This window comes from Ammodytes marinus, assembly GCF_949987685.1.
Source record: "Ammodytes marinus genome assembly, chromosome: 10".
NCBI lineage: Eukaryota > Metazoa > Chordata > Actinopteri > Uranoscopiformes > Ammodytidae > Ammodytes > Ammodytes marinus.
The window spans coordinates 8,034,403-8,048,989 of record NC_137214.1 but is presented as its reverse complement, the minus strand read 5'-3'; the positions used below and the strand labels follow the sequence as shown (position 1 = coordinate 8,048,989).

The window sequence follows — 14,587 nt, the reverse complement described above, 5'->3', positions numbered from 1 at the left end:
GTGAAAATATAACTTTTGTGGGATGATAGAGAACACTCATACATTTTTTTTTAAAACAGCCAAACCTAAACACACAGTCAAATGACATTTTCACAGAAGGGAAAAGCACAGGTGTAAATATTAAAATGAATACATTATGATGACTTCAATTTTAGAACAGTCATCGATAATGTTATGCTACTAACCTACACCTGTGTTTTTCTTACTCTGAAATGCTTTCACCTGTACTGCACTGTCCTTTCTTACCTCTTTCACATACTGCATTTCAGTGAAGAACATTTGTTATGTTATCAGATGTTTGCCATGTTGTCTCAGAGGCCCTCAGAGGAGTGCCAGGCGTGCCAGGCACATGCATGGAATCTCTGCCAAAATAGAGACAATTATAGATAGCACTAAGAAGCTTGGCAATTGTTAAGTGTCTAAACATACTGTATGGTCTGTTCTTAACCTACCTTTGCACTAGTGACTAGCTATAGCTACCTCCATATGCTAGGAAAGGTGGTAAATATCCTTGGAGCAAACAATTCCAGAGAACCCACAATCAATATTGAGGTTTAATATAGTTGTGTCCAAACAATAACGTTGACAAAGCGCTAGCATTCATGTTTTTTGTTTTTGATTTTTAACAGCTAAACAATTTGAGGCAGTAAAATAACTGCGGGATAAGAGGCAGTTAAACCGACATTTATGTGTACAATTCTACATTTACTTACACTGCGCTTTTAAATTGCATTAATGCATTTAGGCTAATTATAGACTATAAAATAGTAGGAGTTTGAGTTGGACACCTTGCTCGCGTGCCCTTACTCGGTCTGCCCTGAATGACGTCATGGCGGCGTAACGTAAACGACAGCGTGCGCGCCGCTACGGTAGAGACGAAGAGCCGCACGCACGCGTGATGTGTGGGACATAATGGTGGATAGGTAGGGAAACGCATTAAACTCGCCAAGAGTAGCTCGTCAACTGTTGACTCCATTTTCCTGTCGTTGCCTTGGCCTCTTCTATTCCACTCGACAGCTGCTCGCTGCTGCCGCCGCTAGCTAGGACTGCACGACGACCTGGACCACAACAACATGCCTAATATCAAAATATTCAGTGGTAGCTCGCATCCGGACCTGTCTCAAAAGATAGCAGACCGCCTGGGTCTTGAGCTGGGAAAGGTTGTTACAAAGAAATTCAGTAACCAGGAAACGTGGTGAGTGTTATGCTTTTTTTTGGTTGTTTTAACGAATCTTATTACAGAGACGTAACAATACCCAGTATGCAAATGTTTTAGCCTGGCGTACATTATTTTATATCAGAAACGTATTGTCACTGGGAAATTTGCCGCGCAGTGTTGTTTGGAACTTGTAGTCCACGAATGGCTGGGAATTCATGCTAACTAACAACATGGTAGTTAAGCCAGGCCTTATGCCTCAATAAACTGACAGCATATAATGTCACAACACATTGAAACTAATTGTCTGACTCATCATGCTACTGGTTCCCTTAATGTCACCCCTGTTCAGAGCACATCACACGTAGACACAAGCCATTGTTTACTCTTTCTCATCGATCTCCTGCCTGTCATCATCTTGGTGAGCTAATTGACTCAATGGCACTAAGCGCTGTTTGTTTGTTTTCTTCACCTCTCCCCTCTGGCAGCGTGGAGATAGGGGAGAGCGTACGCGGGGAAGATGTCTACATCGTGCAGAGCGGTTGCGGGGAGATCAACGACAATTTGATGGAGCTGCTGATCATGATCAACGCCTGCAAGATCGCCTCGGCCTCCCGGGTCTCGGCTGTCATCCCCTGCTTCCCGTACGCCCGGCAGGATAAGAAGGACAAGGTGGGGGTGAGGGATATCTGTCTAATTACTTCTGTCATGCCATTTTGCCATCCCGCATCATGACGACAAGGAGCATGCAGCCATGTCCGTCAACAACCACTCCACCACCGCAACAAGGCATATTTGTTCTTTTTAAGTTTGCTTGATTGTTTCCCTTTCCCTCACTATGTGTCCTTTGCTGAGTCAACAACTGCACCTCCCCCTCTCATTCTTATTTGATTAAACATTTGCCTGTTAGTCCCTCTCATTCCCACATTTTGATCATTTTGCACAAATGAAATGTTTTGCACCTTTCACTTTACCAACAATGTATTATTATTGTAAATCTAGATTTTTACAGGATATTTTTGGAACCGATTTAACTTGTCTAGCTATGCCAAATTGAAAGCTTTATGCTTCTACGTGCTTAGCCATCATATTTACATACTTGTAAATTTTGCATAAACCCATCTTGGTATATGCCAGGGATTGACGGTGTCAAATGTCCAAATGAAAATATGTTTTTTTTTACCAAACATTGAAGTCTTGTGTCTAAAACTTGTGTACTATTTGACTGGTGTATTTGGACTTGAATGGTTAGGCTCTCGGTTAAGTGTTATTTTTAGAAAGCAAACCATGCTTGCCAGTTCACTTATTCCATGTGACTGAAGAGATCTATTTTGGATTGCAGAGCCGCGCTCCTATCTCTGCCAAGCTGGTGGCCAACATGTTGTCGGTGTCAGGCGCTGACCATATCATTACTATGGACTTGCACGCCTCACAGATACAGGTGAGCAACATGAAAGCACCTTAGTCATTATCCTTACTGAATGTCCTTATGAAGGTTTTTATTTAATAGTATTAACCCATTCATACCTGATATATGATGTACCTACATAACCAACCTGACTTCCCTAGCCCTAGGTTTATATTGATGTCAACAAAGGACAAAGCCTTCTGTTGGTCTGTCCATGTTTAGCTCCTCTGATCCCATTCCATATCACTCTTAATATATTTTTCCAGGGATTCTTTGACATACCTGTGGATAACTTATATGCAGAGCCAGCGGTGCTGAAATGGATCAAAGAGAACATCCCCGAGTGGAAAAACTGCACCATCGTCTCCCCCGACGCAGGAGGAGCCAAGAGGTATGCCTTGCCATTTGCCATAGGTGTTGTACCCTTGAGCATAGCTTTGCCCTCACCATATCTCATTTGGAATTGACATTTGATTAAGACTTTTTGTTTGCTTTACTTATCTCTGACTCAAATCTGATATGTGCTTTATACACTTTGGTGTGCACACTGGCTGTAACTCATGGACATCACACTTTCCCCTTGCAGGGTCACCTCAATAGCCGACCGCTTGAATGTAGACTTTGCTCTCATTCACAAAGAACGTAAAAAGGCCAACGAGGTGGACCGCATGGTTCTGGTGGGAGACGTCACAGATCGAGTTGCCATACTGGTAGACGACATGGCTGATACCTGTGGTACAATCTGTCATGCTGCTGACAAGTAAGCCCCTTTGTGTACCTTTTTTTTATGTTAAATTTTGAACTTTACAACATAACAAATGAACACCAGGCAACTGAGCTTCTGTGGTTACAATTGTCCTGACTTAACATCCTGACTGAATTCCATTTGACGATCTCTGTTTCAGGATGTATCCAGTATTGTAATGCATTCTACTGTTTCTCTCCCTCAAGACTCATTTCTGCCGGTGCCACCAAGGTGTATGCCATCTTAACCCATGGCATCTTCTCTGGCCCAGCCATCTCCCGCATCAACAACGCCTGCTTTGAAGCCGTGGTAGTCACCAACACAATCCCTCAGGAGGAGAAGATCAAGCATTGTCCCAAAATCCAGGTCAGGGTGCAGCATATACTTTGATTTTTTAAGGTTGAAACTTATCATTTTGATTGATTAATATTTTGTTTGCAATGTAAATGGATTTCCCAGAGCCCAAAGTTGTAATTGCCCAAAATATATTGTTTATAATGAGCATGCATGGGCCCATGATCATGATCATGGTCATGATTATCCAGGCCCAAATTATTGCAATTCATAATATTATCCACGTAAACATCAATTTATTGACAGGGCTGTAGCTTGACAGCTTTTTCAATTCAGAATTATTACCCCTCACGATTGTCCCAAGAATGAAAATTCAATACGTTCAATATATCAATGTTGTCGCAATTTGCAATATATAATCTTATATGGTCCCATACCTACCATGAAGAGTAGCTGTATTCCGACTGTTGTGAAACAAAGACGCACATCTTCAGTTTTAGAAGCTAGTATGCTCTTTAGTTGGGTATTTTTTTTAGTTCTACTCACACTATCCCCTCTCCTCTCCCTTCAGGTTATTGACATCTCTATGATCCTTGCAGAGGCCATCCGTAGAACTCACAACGGCGAGTCTGTGTCGTACCTGTTCAGCCACGTCCCCTTGTAACACATGATATCCACCACCCCACCGTGTGCTGTTACACCAAATAAGAGATAAAGGGAATACCCCCCCCCCCCACCCCACCCCAACCCAAACACAACAAAGATGCTCTGCTAACTAACCATGGAGAAGAGAAAGGAATTAACTGTCATGTCTGTTACTAATGCTGAACCCCCCTCCCCCCACACTCATTGGAGTCCCTCCCTCCAGCAGTGTCCCCCTTCACGCCTGGGAACATGGAAGCGGTCCCGAGCCACCCGTGTAGGCCGGCGTATTTATTGTACTTGGAAAAATAATGTTTATCCCGCTGTGAACGGTGTTCTCCCCCCTTTTCATGACCTTTTAGAGACAGAGTTTCTCCTGACCATTTCAGCCCATCCTGGAGTTCATTTCAAGTCTCTTCACATAAATATCCCTGGCCCATACTATGGGCAGGAGAAGAATCTGACACATAATGCTGTTACAGTGCTTTTTCTGTTACAAATCAATGAGTGTAGTTTGTCATGTTGTTCTTGTGTTAACTCTGCTGTTCTGAAGATTATAATTAAGGAAAAATGAATGTGCGTCAAACTAGTTTACAGTGCCACTGGCGCTCCACTCAACCAAGAGTACCTCGACTGTCTGAAATGAAGTGAATTTTTCCTCTTTTATTTTCCCCTCCTCCTTTTTAGCTTTGTTTTTATTTTATTGCTGGATGAAGAACCCTTCCTGTGTCTTGTCAGACTATGAAGTTTCTTTCAGCTGTTGAGGTGCCTTTCATTGAGTGTGGTTTGCCTGCAGTGTTCAGGGTTCTCCCTTTGGGGGTCCTATGTTGAAGGTCTTTCTATAGAGAAGCCATGTTTTTGAGTTTGGGGTTCTCTGCAGGCTGGAGCGTCCTTAAGAAATGTTCACCTGCAATGTTCTTGTTCTTTGATGTCTTTTTGTTTCCGTATGTCTGGAGGAAGGATTTGTCATAAATGTGCATATTTAATGTGTTTTCAGTAGGGTGAAAGTGCCACTTACCTGAGGATGGGTTCTTAATAAAATATGTGCTAAATCTTACAACTGGCCACTGTTTATTTCTAGTATTAATGTACCATACACAGGCTTATACACTGACTGTTTATAAATACCTATAAGCTCTGGATATTGTGTTGTTAAACAGGGATAAAGCACAATACATTTATTCCACTGGTTATAGCTAAGAACTCTTCATCTGTAGTCCCTGGGTAAGGGCCTCCTTAATTTTCTTTTCTGAGAATAAGGACAAGGGAGTTTACATTTTTCACTTAAATGATCTTCAATGTTAGACTTAAATAATGTGAACCGTGGACAAAATGATTTCCTAGTTCCCCACTGGAATTTAATTCCTGTCAGTGTGAAGAATGCAATTTGATTTAAGGAGGGGGAAAACGGTTACATCTACAAAACCTATATCCAAATATTTATGTTTGTTTTCTAAAATAAATAATAAAGTGACGAAATGATGGCATTGTCATTCGGATAATGGTTGAACCATAGATAGTATAAAGAACCTAAAATAAAGGGTTTATTTTGTCATCGAACACACCCTGCACCGCAGGGGGAATAAAATGATTGATAGGCAAATGGACCAATCTCTGGCCACGTGACGTAAACCGTCTTCACCAATAGTTATTCTCGAAGAGGCAGGCCTATCGCAGACGCCGGCAGATTGACGCTCATCTTCTGACGAGATTTTCATATTGTATATTTGTCGGTAGTAGGATTGAAATGGGGTTAAAAAAAACGTGTCGGCTATCATCGCTACTGCACGAAGAATCGGAAATGAGCCTCCACGCGCTGCTTTGGACAACCAACTGACGCATGTACTGTCTTCAACCTCCAACAATGAACGGAGCAGGATTAAAGTAGCAGACACCACGCTTTACATTTTGCCTTTATTCTGTCTGTTGCCAGCTGACTTGGTAAGTAAATTTCGTAATTGAATTTGTCTTAAATATTACTCATAACATATTATAATAATAAGTAATTTGAGAGTCATTTATTTTGCTGTGCTTTTCCATCCTGTAACTTATTATTTAGAAATAACAGTATGTCTTGTCCTCTATCAGAGTGACAATGAAATCATTTCTGTTTCATTTTCGATTTTAGCTCCAGTATGGCAGGAAGTCCTAACCACACGTTAGAGGAAGGGAGCCCTAGAGACCCTGCGGTTCGCTTCCAGAGCTTCTTGCATGGAGGGACGTCCAGCCTGCTCTCCACCCTGCCCACCCTCATCATCTTCCCCGTCTACAAAACCGTTTTCCGTCAACAGCTCCATAACTCCTCAATCCACCAGGCCCTTGGACAGCTCTACAAAGAGGGACCCGCCAAGCTGTACAGAGGCGTGGCCCCGCCGTTACTGATGAGGACCCTGAATGGAACCTTGCTCTTTGGCCTGCAGGACACCTTGCTCCATCAGCTGCTCTCCATAAAGTCATCCCATAACGTCCACCTTTCCACCTCCTCTGCCCTGCCCGCTCTGGCTGGCTTTGGCGCGGGCGTGGTAGAAGCTTTGGTTTTCACACCCTTTGAGCGGGTGCAGAATGTGCTGCAGAACGGGAAAAATGACAGTAGTCTGCCCAGTTTAAAGAGTGTTCTTGTCAGTCTAAAATCGCAGGGACCGGCCTCTGGTTACTACAAAGGCTTCCTGCCCATCGCGGCCCGCAACGCTGTGGGCAGCTCCCTCTACTTTGGCCTTAAGGAGCCACTACGTGCTGTGGTGGCCGGACAGGGGCTCTCTCCCACGGTCTCCTCCTTCATCTCAGGCGCCCTGACCTCCATGGCCATCAGCCTGTCTTTATACCCGCTGTCTGTGCTCATAGCCAACATGCAGGCCCAGGTGGGAGGGGAGGTGAAAGGGGTCGCGGCCTGTTGGAGGCTGCTGTGGGACAACAGGCAGCGCAGCGTGGTTCTGCTCTACCGAGGAGGCTCTCTGGTCATTCTGAGGTCCTGCATCACGTGGGGAATGGCCACCGCTATCTACGACAGACAGCAGAAACGCTCTTAAGCTTAGAGAGAGACACTAATCGGTGGAAATTGTTGGGGTTTTTTCATTGTTTGTATTTGTTTATAATGGTGCGACTGTTTTACGCAGATTTCTTTTTACATGTTGACACTTTTATTGCCCATTGGGTTTTACTCTATCAGGTGTCATTCTTACCGTTTTCATGAGGAGTAAACAGTCAGGTTGCTTTTTTAATACACATTCATAAGTAAGCTAGGGGCTACGAGGTGCCTTTTAGGCCGTATATCAAGAATGCATGCACACCTACCACATTTTCTCACACATACAAATGAAAGTATGCACACACACACACAGACAGACACACACACACACACACACACACACACCACACACACACACCACATTTTCTCGTATATAAAAAGCCTTTATACACACCACATTTCCTCTAACATACACCTTAGAAAAGCATGCCCATAGACCACATTTTCTTGCAGGTGGTACACTATACAAATCTATCTTTATATATGGTCTAAAACAGCACCTCATAGGGAGCCCCTTTATAGGTGTCATAACCATTATGCCTTTTTCACATCAATGGAATTAATTGTCATAGACAGTAGAAAAAGCTCAGGTGTTTTTAATGACGTTAACAGTAGCTGTTGTGTGTCCCAGTAAGCCATGATAGTAGTGGCTCAATGTGACACAATATCAGGAGCCTGTAACTTCAGTGAAAAAGACTTGTAAAGAGAGTCACTTATGCAACCACACAAGCCACAGCCTGGTTCATGGACCAAATAAACGCTGCCAATATTGTGTGTCAGGATGCACAAGCAAGTTGAAGGCTTTGTTTGTGCGTCAAAAAAGATGAATACAGTTCTGGCATACTACTTGCTGTAGTTTGGTCTGGCTTTGCGAGACTACGGTTCTGGTAAATCACAGGTGCCTTTTCATTTTTATCGTCATAAAAGGTAACCAATTTTACATTTCAAGTCATCTGGCGAGAGTACTACTGATGTTTTTGTTGGTTTGCAAGGTTTGGGCATTTTCTATTGACTTAGAAAGAAGAAGAAATCTGACAACGGTTACCAAGCGAACTTAAAGCAGGGAAGTTGTTGTAAGGATCAGCAACTTAGATCCTACGAAAGCCTGCGTTAGAAATTGCGGGAGGTGGCATGGATTTTGTACAAATTTGTGTTTACTTCCAGTTGTAAATCGCCTCAGATTAAAGTGTGTTTTAATTGACATGTTATGTAATATAATGTACCAGGCTGGGAGCTTCTAAACAAAATTGGTTATGGGAAAAGTGGAATCCACCAACTAAAGTTCTGAGTAGACCTCAGCTGCATTGACTTTGACCATTTAGGGATTCCCCCACAACTTCCCGTAAATTCAATACTATAATTGTACGTCCAAGGTGTGTATTCCAGATATTACATATTACTCTGTATCATAATATATTGCAAATTATTAAAGGACTGGAATAAATAAGATAGGACACCCTCCCTGCATTCCAAATCACAGACCTTTTAGGTTTTACTATTCTACATACTAAAGCATGATGGTTTGCAACTTGCAAAATGCAATTGAATGAATGAGAGCATCCTGGTATATTTGGCAAACTGCATTTGACATGCATGTATGGGGACATCCTAAATCTTTTTCTGGCGTACTAATTAGCATGGAAGTATGGGTATTGGAAAGCAGGGTGGGAATCAGTGGCCAGAGGGTCCTGGGCAAGAATCTAATGAGTTGCCATGTTCTGTTGCCATTCAGTTGTACGTCATTTGGAAACTATAGCTATAAAGCACTGAACTATGCTGGCAACCCATCCAACACTGTGTTGCAAACAGAATAAACCAAAGTCTGCAATCAATATGTTTGTTATCCACAATGTAGCCAATTCAAAATAACTGCCTGTCTGTGAACTCAACATATACCAGAGAAATTAACACAGAATAACATTATAATAGTTATTGCACATTCCAGAACATTGTATTAATAAATACATCTTATCAGTCATGTGTTTCAGTTTGTATTCACTTGCTGTTTTCTGACTTTCCTGCTGGATCTATCTCAAACCGTGTCGTGTCATAACCCGTCCACTAGATGGCAATGTTTGGTTACAAATCCTCCACATCAACTGTCGAACAGACTCAGTGCGCTGATCAACGCCTGCAGTGGCACAAGAGCTTCTCTTCCGCGCGCCTACAACAGGTACACGAATGATTCCTGAGATTACAACATTGCAAAACATGCACGGGCAGCTATGTGCAAGGGGCAGCCTGTTATATTTCAGGGAGGACCGGAATCGAGCGTGTCCAATTAAAATTCTTCCCCGAGCTTTTGGAGCCAATGAGAGCCAGCGTGTATGTGTTCATGTTGGCGCTCACAAGGGCGTGTGGCCACTATTTAAACAGTTGGCTTTGCACAGATTATACACTCACACACACGCATCTCACCTGTAAAGGACATTCTTACTACGCGCTCCTGCACCAGGTAAAATGTGTTTCTGATAGTGGTCTCTGCTCTTCAGCTATTCGAATTTAATCAATCATTTTTTGCAATATTATGTAATGCAAATATCATAATTCATTTTAAGAAACGATGTGTATGTATCAAGGGCTTATAGGCCTAGGTGTTATGCAACGCTTATGATAGGCCAATCCAGTATTGACGGGATACTGTTATGCTGATCACTCTGTTGTACTGCGGGATGTGTGTATAGGTAGGCTATCCTGCCTGGCAGCGCTGCGTTCCTCTACACGCTTTATGCTTCACTACATGTCTGACTTTCCATCATGACTTGATTTTTCCTAAACGGACCTGCGACTCGCAATGTTCACCTGTCACATCCTTATTTGGTTGACTACATGACGCACCCACCTGAAAGCTCTGCAGCCCTCTGATAACGCAGGTAGCTGTGGGTGGAATGATATCTTCATGTACCAGTCACTGCCTCCCTCTAAAATCAAGCGCAGCATTGAATTACTCTTATAATGTGGTGTTACAAGCAGAAGCTGTGCAGAAAAAAAACTTGATCGTCTTTTCTAAAATATCTCATGGGAATATGTCACGCCCTAACAGTCGTTCTTTTTTCCCACGCACTTTTATTTTCAACTGAGGTGGGGCTTGATGTGTGTAGCCTACCTGTGCGGGCATGTGCTGCAGATAACATCATAAAATAAAAAGATAAAATGACAATAGCTTAATCTTCTATCTTCAATGCCTTCTCATGCCTTATTTTATCATTTAGTCATGCCCTGTTGACAGTGATAATTGTTATGCTTTGATTTGTATCAACATGTTTGTTTGCTCTCTCTCTCTCGCTCTCTCTCTTTCTCTCTCTCTCTGTCTCTCATTAGAAAATCCTCCAACATGGGTGACAAGAATCCAGTCAAGGAAGAGGTGAAGACGTTTGACAAGCATAAGCTGAAGAAGACCAACACAAATGAAAAGAACCATATACCAACTCAGGCCGGTAGGTTTTTTCAAAGAGAAAAAGAGAGATAAGCTCTGAACAAAATAAATTCACCTTGGTCCAGGTTGCACCATTTTTTTTTCCTCCTGCTCCACCTTCTGCACTAGTTGGGACTCCTCCCTGTCTTTCACTATGAAAGGCAACTGCAAACATGGCATTACTGATTAACAGCACGTACACACCCAGCTACCTGAGAAGCCGTTAGACATTTCGGTTACACTTTGTGCATTGCAGCACAGGAGTGATAGATTTTAAGAAGTTAAGTCAAACTTTTCATTGGGATCACAGTGACAGCCTGTGACAATGATTGTTATCAGAAAGGAGCTGTCTAAATCCTGAAGCCTTTCAAAGTGAAGTTATCAGGGGGTTATCGGGTCGGACTACTATCGGATAACAAATGCCTGTGACACAAACTGGGTGCGTGGAGTGTGAAGGTCTGGCTGCCGTCTGTCTAATAAATGACGCTATTAAATTGCATTATGGGACCTTGAGGATCCAGTGGTGTTATTTTTTTGGGAACTGGACCCATTACTAGACACTAACATTTGAGATATCTCTATTGTATGTCTTCTAACGCCTTGGTTTTTTGGCCATTAATTTTGTGTCTTTTGCAAGATTCCCCAATTTGAGGAAGTGCAGTGCTGAAGTTGCTATGAGTGCTTCTTAAAATATTCCAACTCCAGTCAAAAGAACACACATGGTCATTTTGGCGAGACTCAGAACCATCTTGACACCTCGGCTACTGTCTAGTCAACTATTTAAATCTTACTTGCCTATACTTGTTCTGTGCTGTTTACATCAAAGCTTGGGTTTTAAAATGGATGAATATAGGAGTGTTATGTTTACAAATAATGCCTTAACACAATTCCTAATTCTTGATCCCCACACAGAAATCGACGAGGAGAAGAAACAAGCGAAGGAGAATAAATAACTGAAATGCGCCTGTCGGGATTCCCTTCCTTCGGCCTTGCCCTGTGACCCTGCTCTTCATCCAATCAATCATCCTCCTACTCATCACCTGGACCTCTGCCTCTGTTTCCCCCTCGCCGCTGTCTTTCATTAGAAAATGGTGGTTGGGTGTAAAAAGATATGTGGAAAGATCTATCTGTAATCCCAAGTAAATTCATGCAATGGATGTGCTTTATTGTGCTTTTCCAATGTTGTTTTTAAAAAAAGAGGGAGGGGGGGGGGGCAAGATAATGATTTGACAGGGTCTCGGTTTACAAAAAAAAGCTTATAGTATATAATTGTATTAATGGAATATCGATCAAACGTGTTGCTTTGTTAATTATACCACGAGAATGCCTGTAAATGTTATTCTGCACATGTTCTACCAAATAACACAAAAGAGGATATTTTTGCTTTAATAAAAAAATGGACGTGTTAAAAAGATGTTTTGCTTGGGTTTCATTTGTAGATTGTATTCAAATTTGAAGATTGTGTATAATGTCATTTGAACATGGTCAAAGTAAGTGTCAACCATGAGTGGCAAACAAAAATTAAACAGTAGGACAGTGTATTTTTCCTCCCCACCATACCTCAGGGCAGTTATTAGAACAGCTGATTGTCAGAGCTTCAAGCGCTAACAGAATGTTTAGTGCAGCTCTCCAATCACATTTTCCGTACTATGCCTGAAATATGAAACCATATACCTCGGCTAGCCTACCTATAAAACTAGAAAAACACCTTCACAAGCTTTTTAGCAGCCCCCTATAGTGCTCAAGGGGACACAAATGTGCTCCAGTGTGCACGATATGACTAAACAGCTGGAAAACAACAACAAAGTAAATGGCTAAGTAATAACAGTGAAGTTATATGCTCACCAATTATAAGAACGCCAGCTGTTAGCAATTAAATTTGTTTTAGCATTGTAAACATATGCAGGATATATTATGAACAATATGAACAGATATAGAGGTGCAGTATTATAATGTAGGTTTAAGTTGCAGACCCTTTTTGTGATAAGCAAAGGTAAGCTTATCGTTAATAATGGCACCAAAGTGTGTTTAGTTTGTTGACACTCCCTTTCCTGATACTTGATAATGTTCGGCTGAGTAAAACAAAGCCTTAAATTCAAGTCTATTTTGACATCCAAGTTTCTTATCTTGAGTGATATTAGTAATAGTAGGCCAACATTGATCCCTGTTTGTGTCCATGCATGCTCAATTTGGCTCATGAGCAAGATATATATGACTTCATTTACAAAGTGTTGAGTGAATCTCTTACTCACCCAGTACACACCTCCTTCGAGTCGCGTTACAACTTGCCCAATCCTACCGAAGACAAGGGGAGTGCTGGATCGGCTGCAGCTGGTGCACATTCCACAATGCCAAAATGACATTTTTTATATTTGTCAGAAAACTTAGGTTTCCCAAAGCAAGGGGTGTCACATTTACACGTTCTGTGTAATGCATCTTATTAAACGTATAGCAACATGTTGACAGGAGTATTGTCTCTGCAGTATGAATGCACTTTGGAAAGCCCATATTGAGGGAGGACGGCTGCATCACATGGATCAGTGGAGCCAAGTATTTTTTTCTTCCCCACATTCGCTTAAGATAGAGTAGGCTGGGTTTTTCCACTACGGGCCTGTTGAAACATGCACCTGCAGCAGCATGCAAGTACTTGAGGGCAAAGAAGTACTCAATGCCATCCCATTTGCTTGGCTTCACATTCAGTTACTCAAATGATGGAGTTATGGAGAGGTAGTCCTTTGCAGTAAAGGAAGCATGTCACTCAGAGATCATGACAAAACAAATTAGTTGTCAAGATAATTGGAGGATTGTTTTCATCAATCTGCAGTAAGAATTGTTATGCATGTTGGGGGTCTTTCACGAGGAGCTTTCAGGATCAGGCTTGACTGGGCACACTGACAACAGACTAGATGGCAGGAAGAGATTGTGGTGCAAGATGAGACAGAACAATAAGACATTGCTAAACAATATGAAAGGTCTTTACAAAGGCATGTCCTTAAAGTCATCCAGGAGCCCCATACTGACCAACCAACCCATTACCATGTCCTGTTTTGCCTGCTTTCTTGTATGCATGTTGCAACCCCCTGGGTCAACATTGTGAAAAGTGAACGTGATCATTGTCTCTCCCAAAACAAGTTATACAGGAACTTTTAGTGCCATCGCTACTTCCTTAAGAGCATGTTCCCCGGCAAAAAATAAATAAACACTTCACATTACAATGAGGACACATTTGACCAAACTACCTTTTGGGAAATGCTCACTGCTAAAACTATAATGTACTACTACTAAACATACATTGAAAATAACTTTAACAGTTTTTCTTTTGCAGTCTCACTATCCTGCATTTTCTACTTCTATCTATATTTAAGTGATGCGGCACAGGACAAAACAAGTGAAAGACATGATATTGTGTGAGGGACATAACAGTACGTGTGTTCACATTTCATACGGCAAAAAACAGGACATAAAACAGACAAGACTGAAACGAGCAGGAAATCCTAGTACATTGTCATATTATGTGTTGAGGGTGTTGAAAGGCACTGTGTGTGTGTGTGTGTGTGTGTGTGTGTGTGTGTGTGTGTGTGTGTGTGTGTGTGTGTGTGTGTGTGTGTGTGTGTGTGTGTGTGTGTTATTTGGTTTTATTACGTGACGTCTGGAAGCAAGGAGTGTGCAATGCTTGTGGATCCAACCAGTTGTGTGGAGTGCATGTGTGAGTGTAAATGTACAAAGAGATATTTAAAATGGGATTAGAAAATGATGAAATTGAGAAAACAACCCCAATTTTGAAAAAGTTTGGACATGTGTAAAATGTGAATAAAACAGAATGTGAACATTTCAAATCCTTTTGTGCATGTATTTAAAAAATAACGGTACAAATACATCATATCTATTTATTTAAAATCATA

The 14,587-nt window shown here is 41.8% G+C and overlaps 2 protein-coding genes and 1 long non-coding RNA gene across 4 annotated transcripts; all 3 read left to right on the top strand.

Annotated features, from left to right (window-relative positions):
• Window positions 1-913: 913 nt before the first annotated feature.
• LOC307256281 (ribose-phosphate pyrophosphokinase 1) lies at window positions 914-5,296 on the top strand. Of its 2 annotated transcripts, none has more exons than XM_080035194.1 (7): window positions 914-1,195; window positions 1,645-1,828; window positions 2,499-2,597; window positions 2,831-2,955; window positions 3,151-3,324; window positions 3,516-3,675; window positions 4,175-5,296. In XM_080035194.1, exons 1-7 carry the CDS (start codon window positions 1,074-1,076, stop codon window positions 4,265-4,267), a joined length of 957 nt encoding a protein of 318 aa, XP_079891320.1. In that variant the 5' UTR covers window positions 914-1,073; the 3' UTR covers window positions 4,268-5,296. The 2 variants fall into 2 exon arrangements, with proteins under 2 accessions (XP_079891320.1, XP_079891319.1); XM_080035193.1 differs by having other exon boundaries at window positions 1,645-1,834.
• A 1,084-nt stretch (window positions 5,297-6,380) lies between these two features.
• LOC307256684 (solute carrier family 25 member 53-like) lies at window positions 6,381-7,271 on the top strand (the record flags this gene model as incomplete). The annotated part of the gene is made up of 1 exon (XM_080035740.1): window positions 6,381-7,271. One exon carries the CDS (start codon window positions 6,381-6,383, stop codon window positions 7,269-7,271), a length of 891 nt encoding a protein of 296 aa, XP_079891866.1.
• Window positions 7,272-9,602: 2,331 nt separating this feature from the next.
• LOC307256385 lies at window positions 9,603-12,099 on the top strand. The gene is made up of 3 exons (XR_013845063.1): window positions 9,603-9,725; window positions 10,592-10,707; window positions 11,598-12,099. It is a non-coding gene; the product is annotated as an uncharacterized lncRNA (long non-coding RNA).
• The last annotated feature ends 2,488 nt before the right edge of the window (window positions 12,100-14,587 follow it).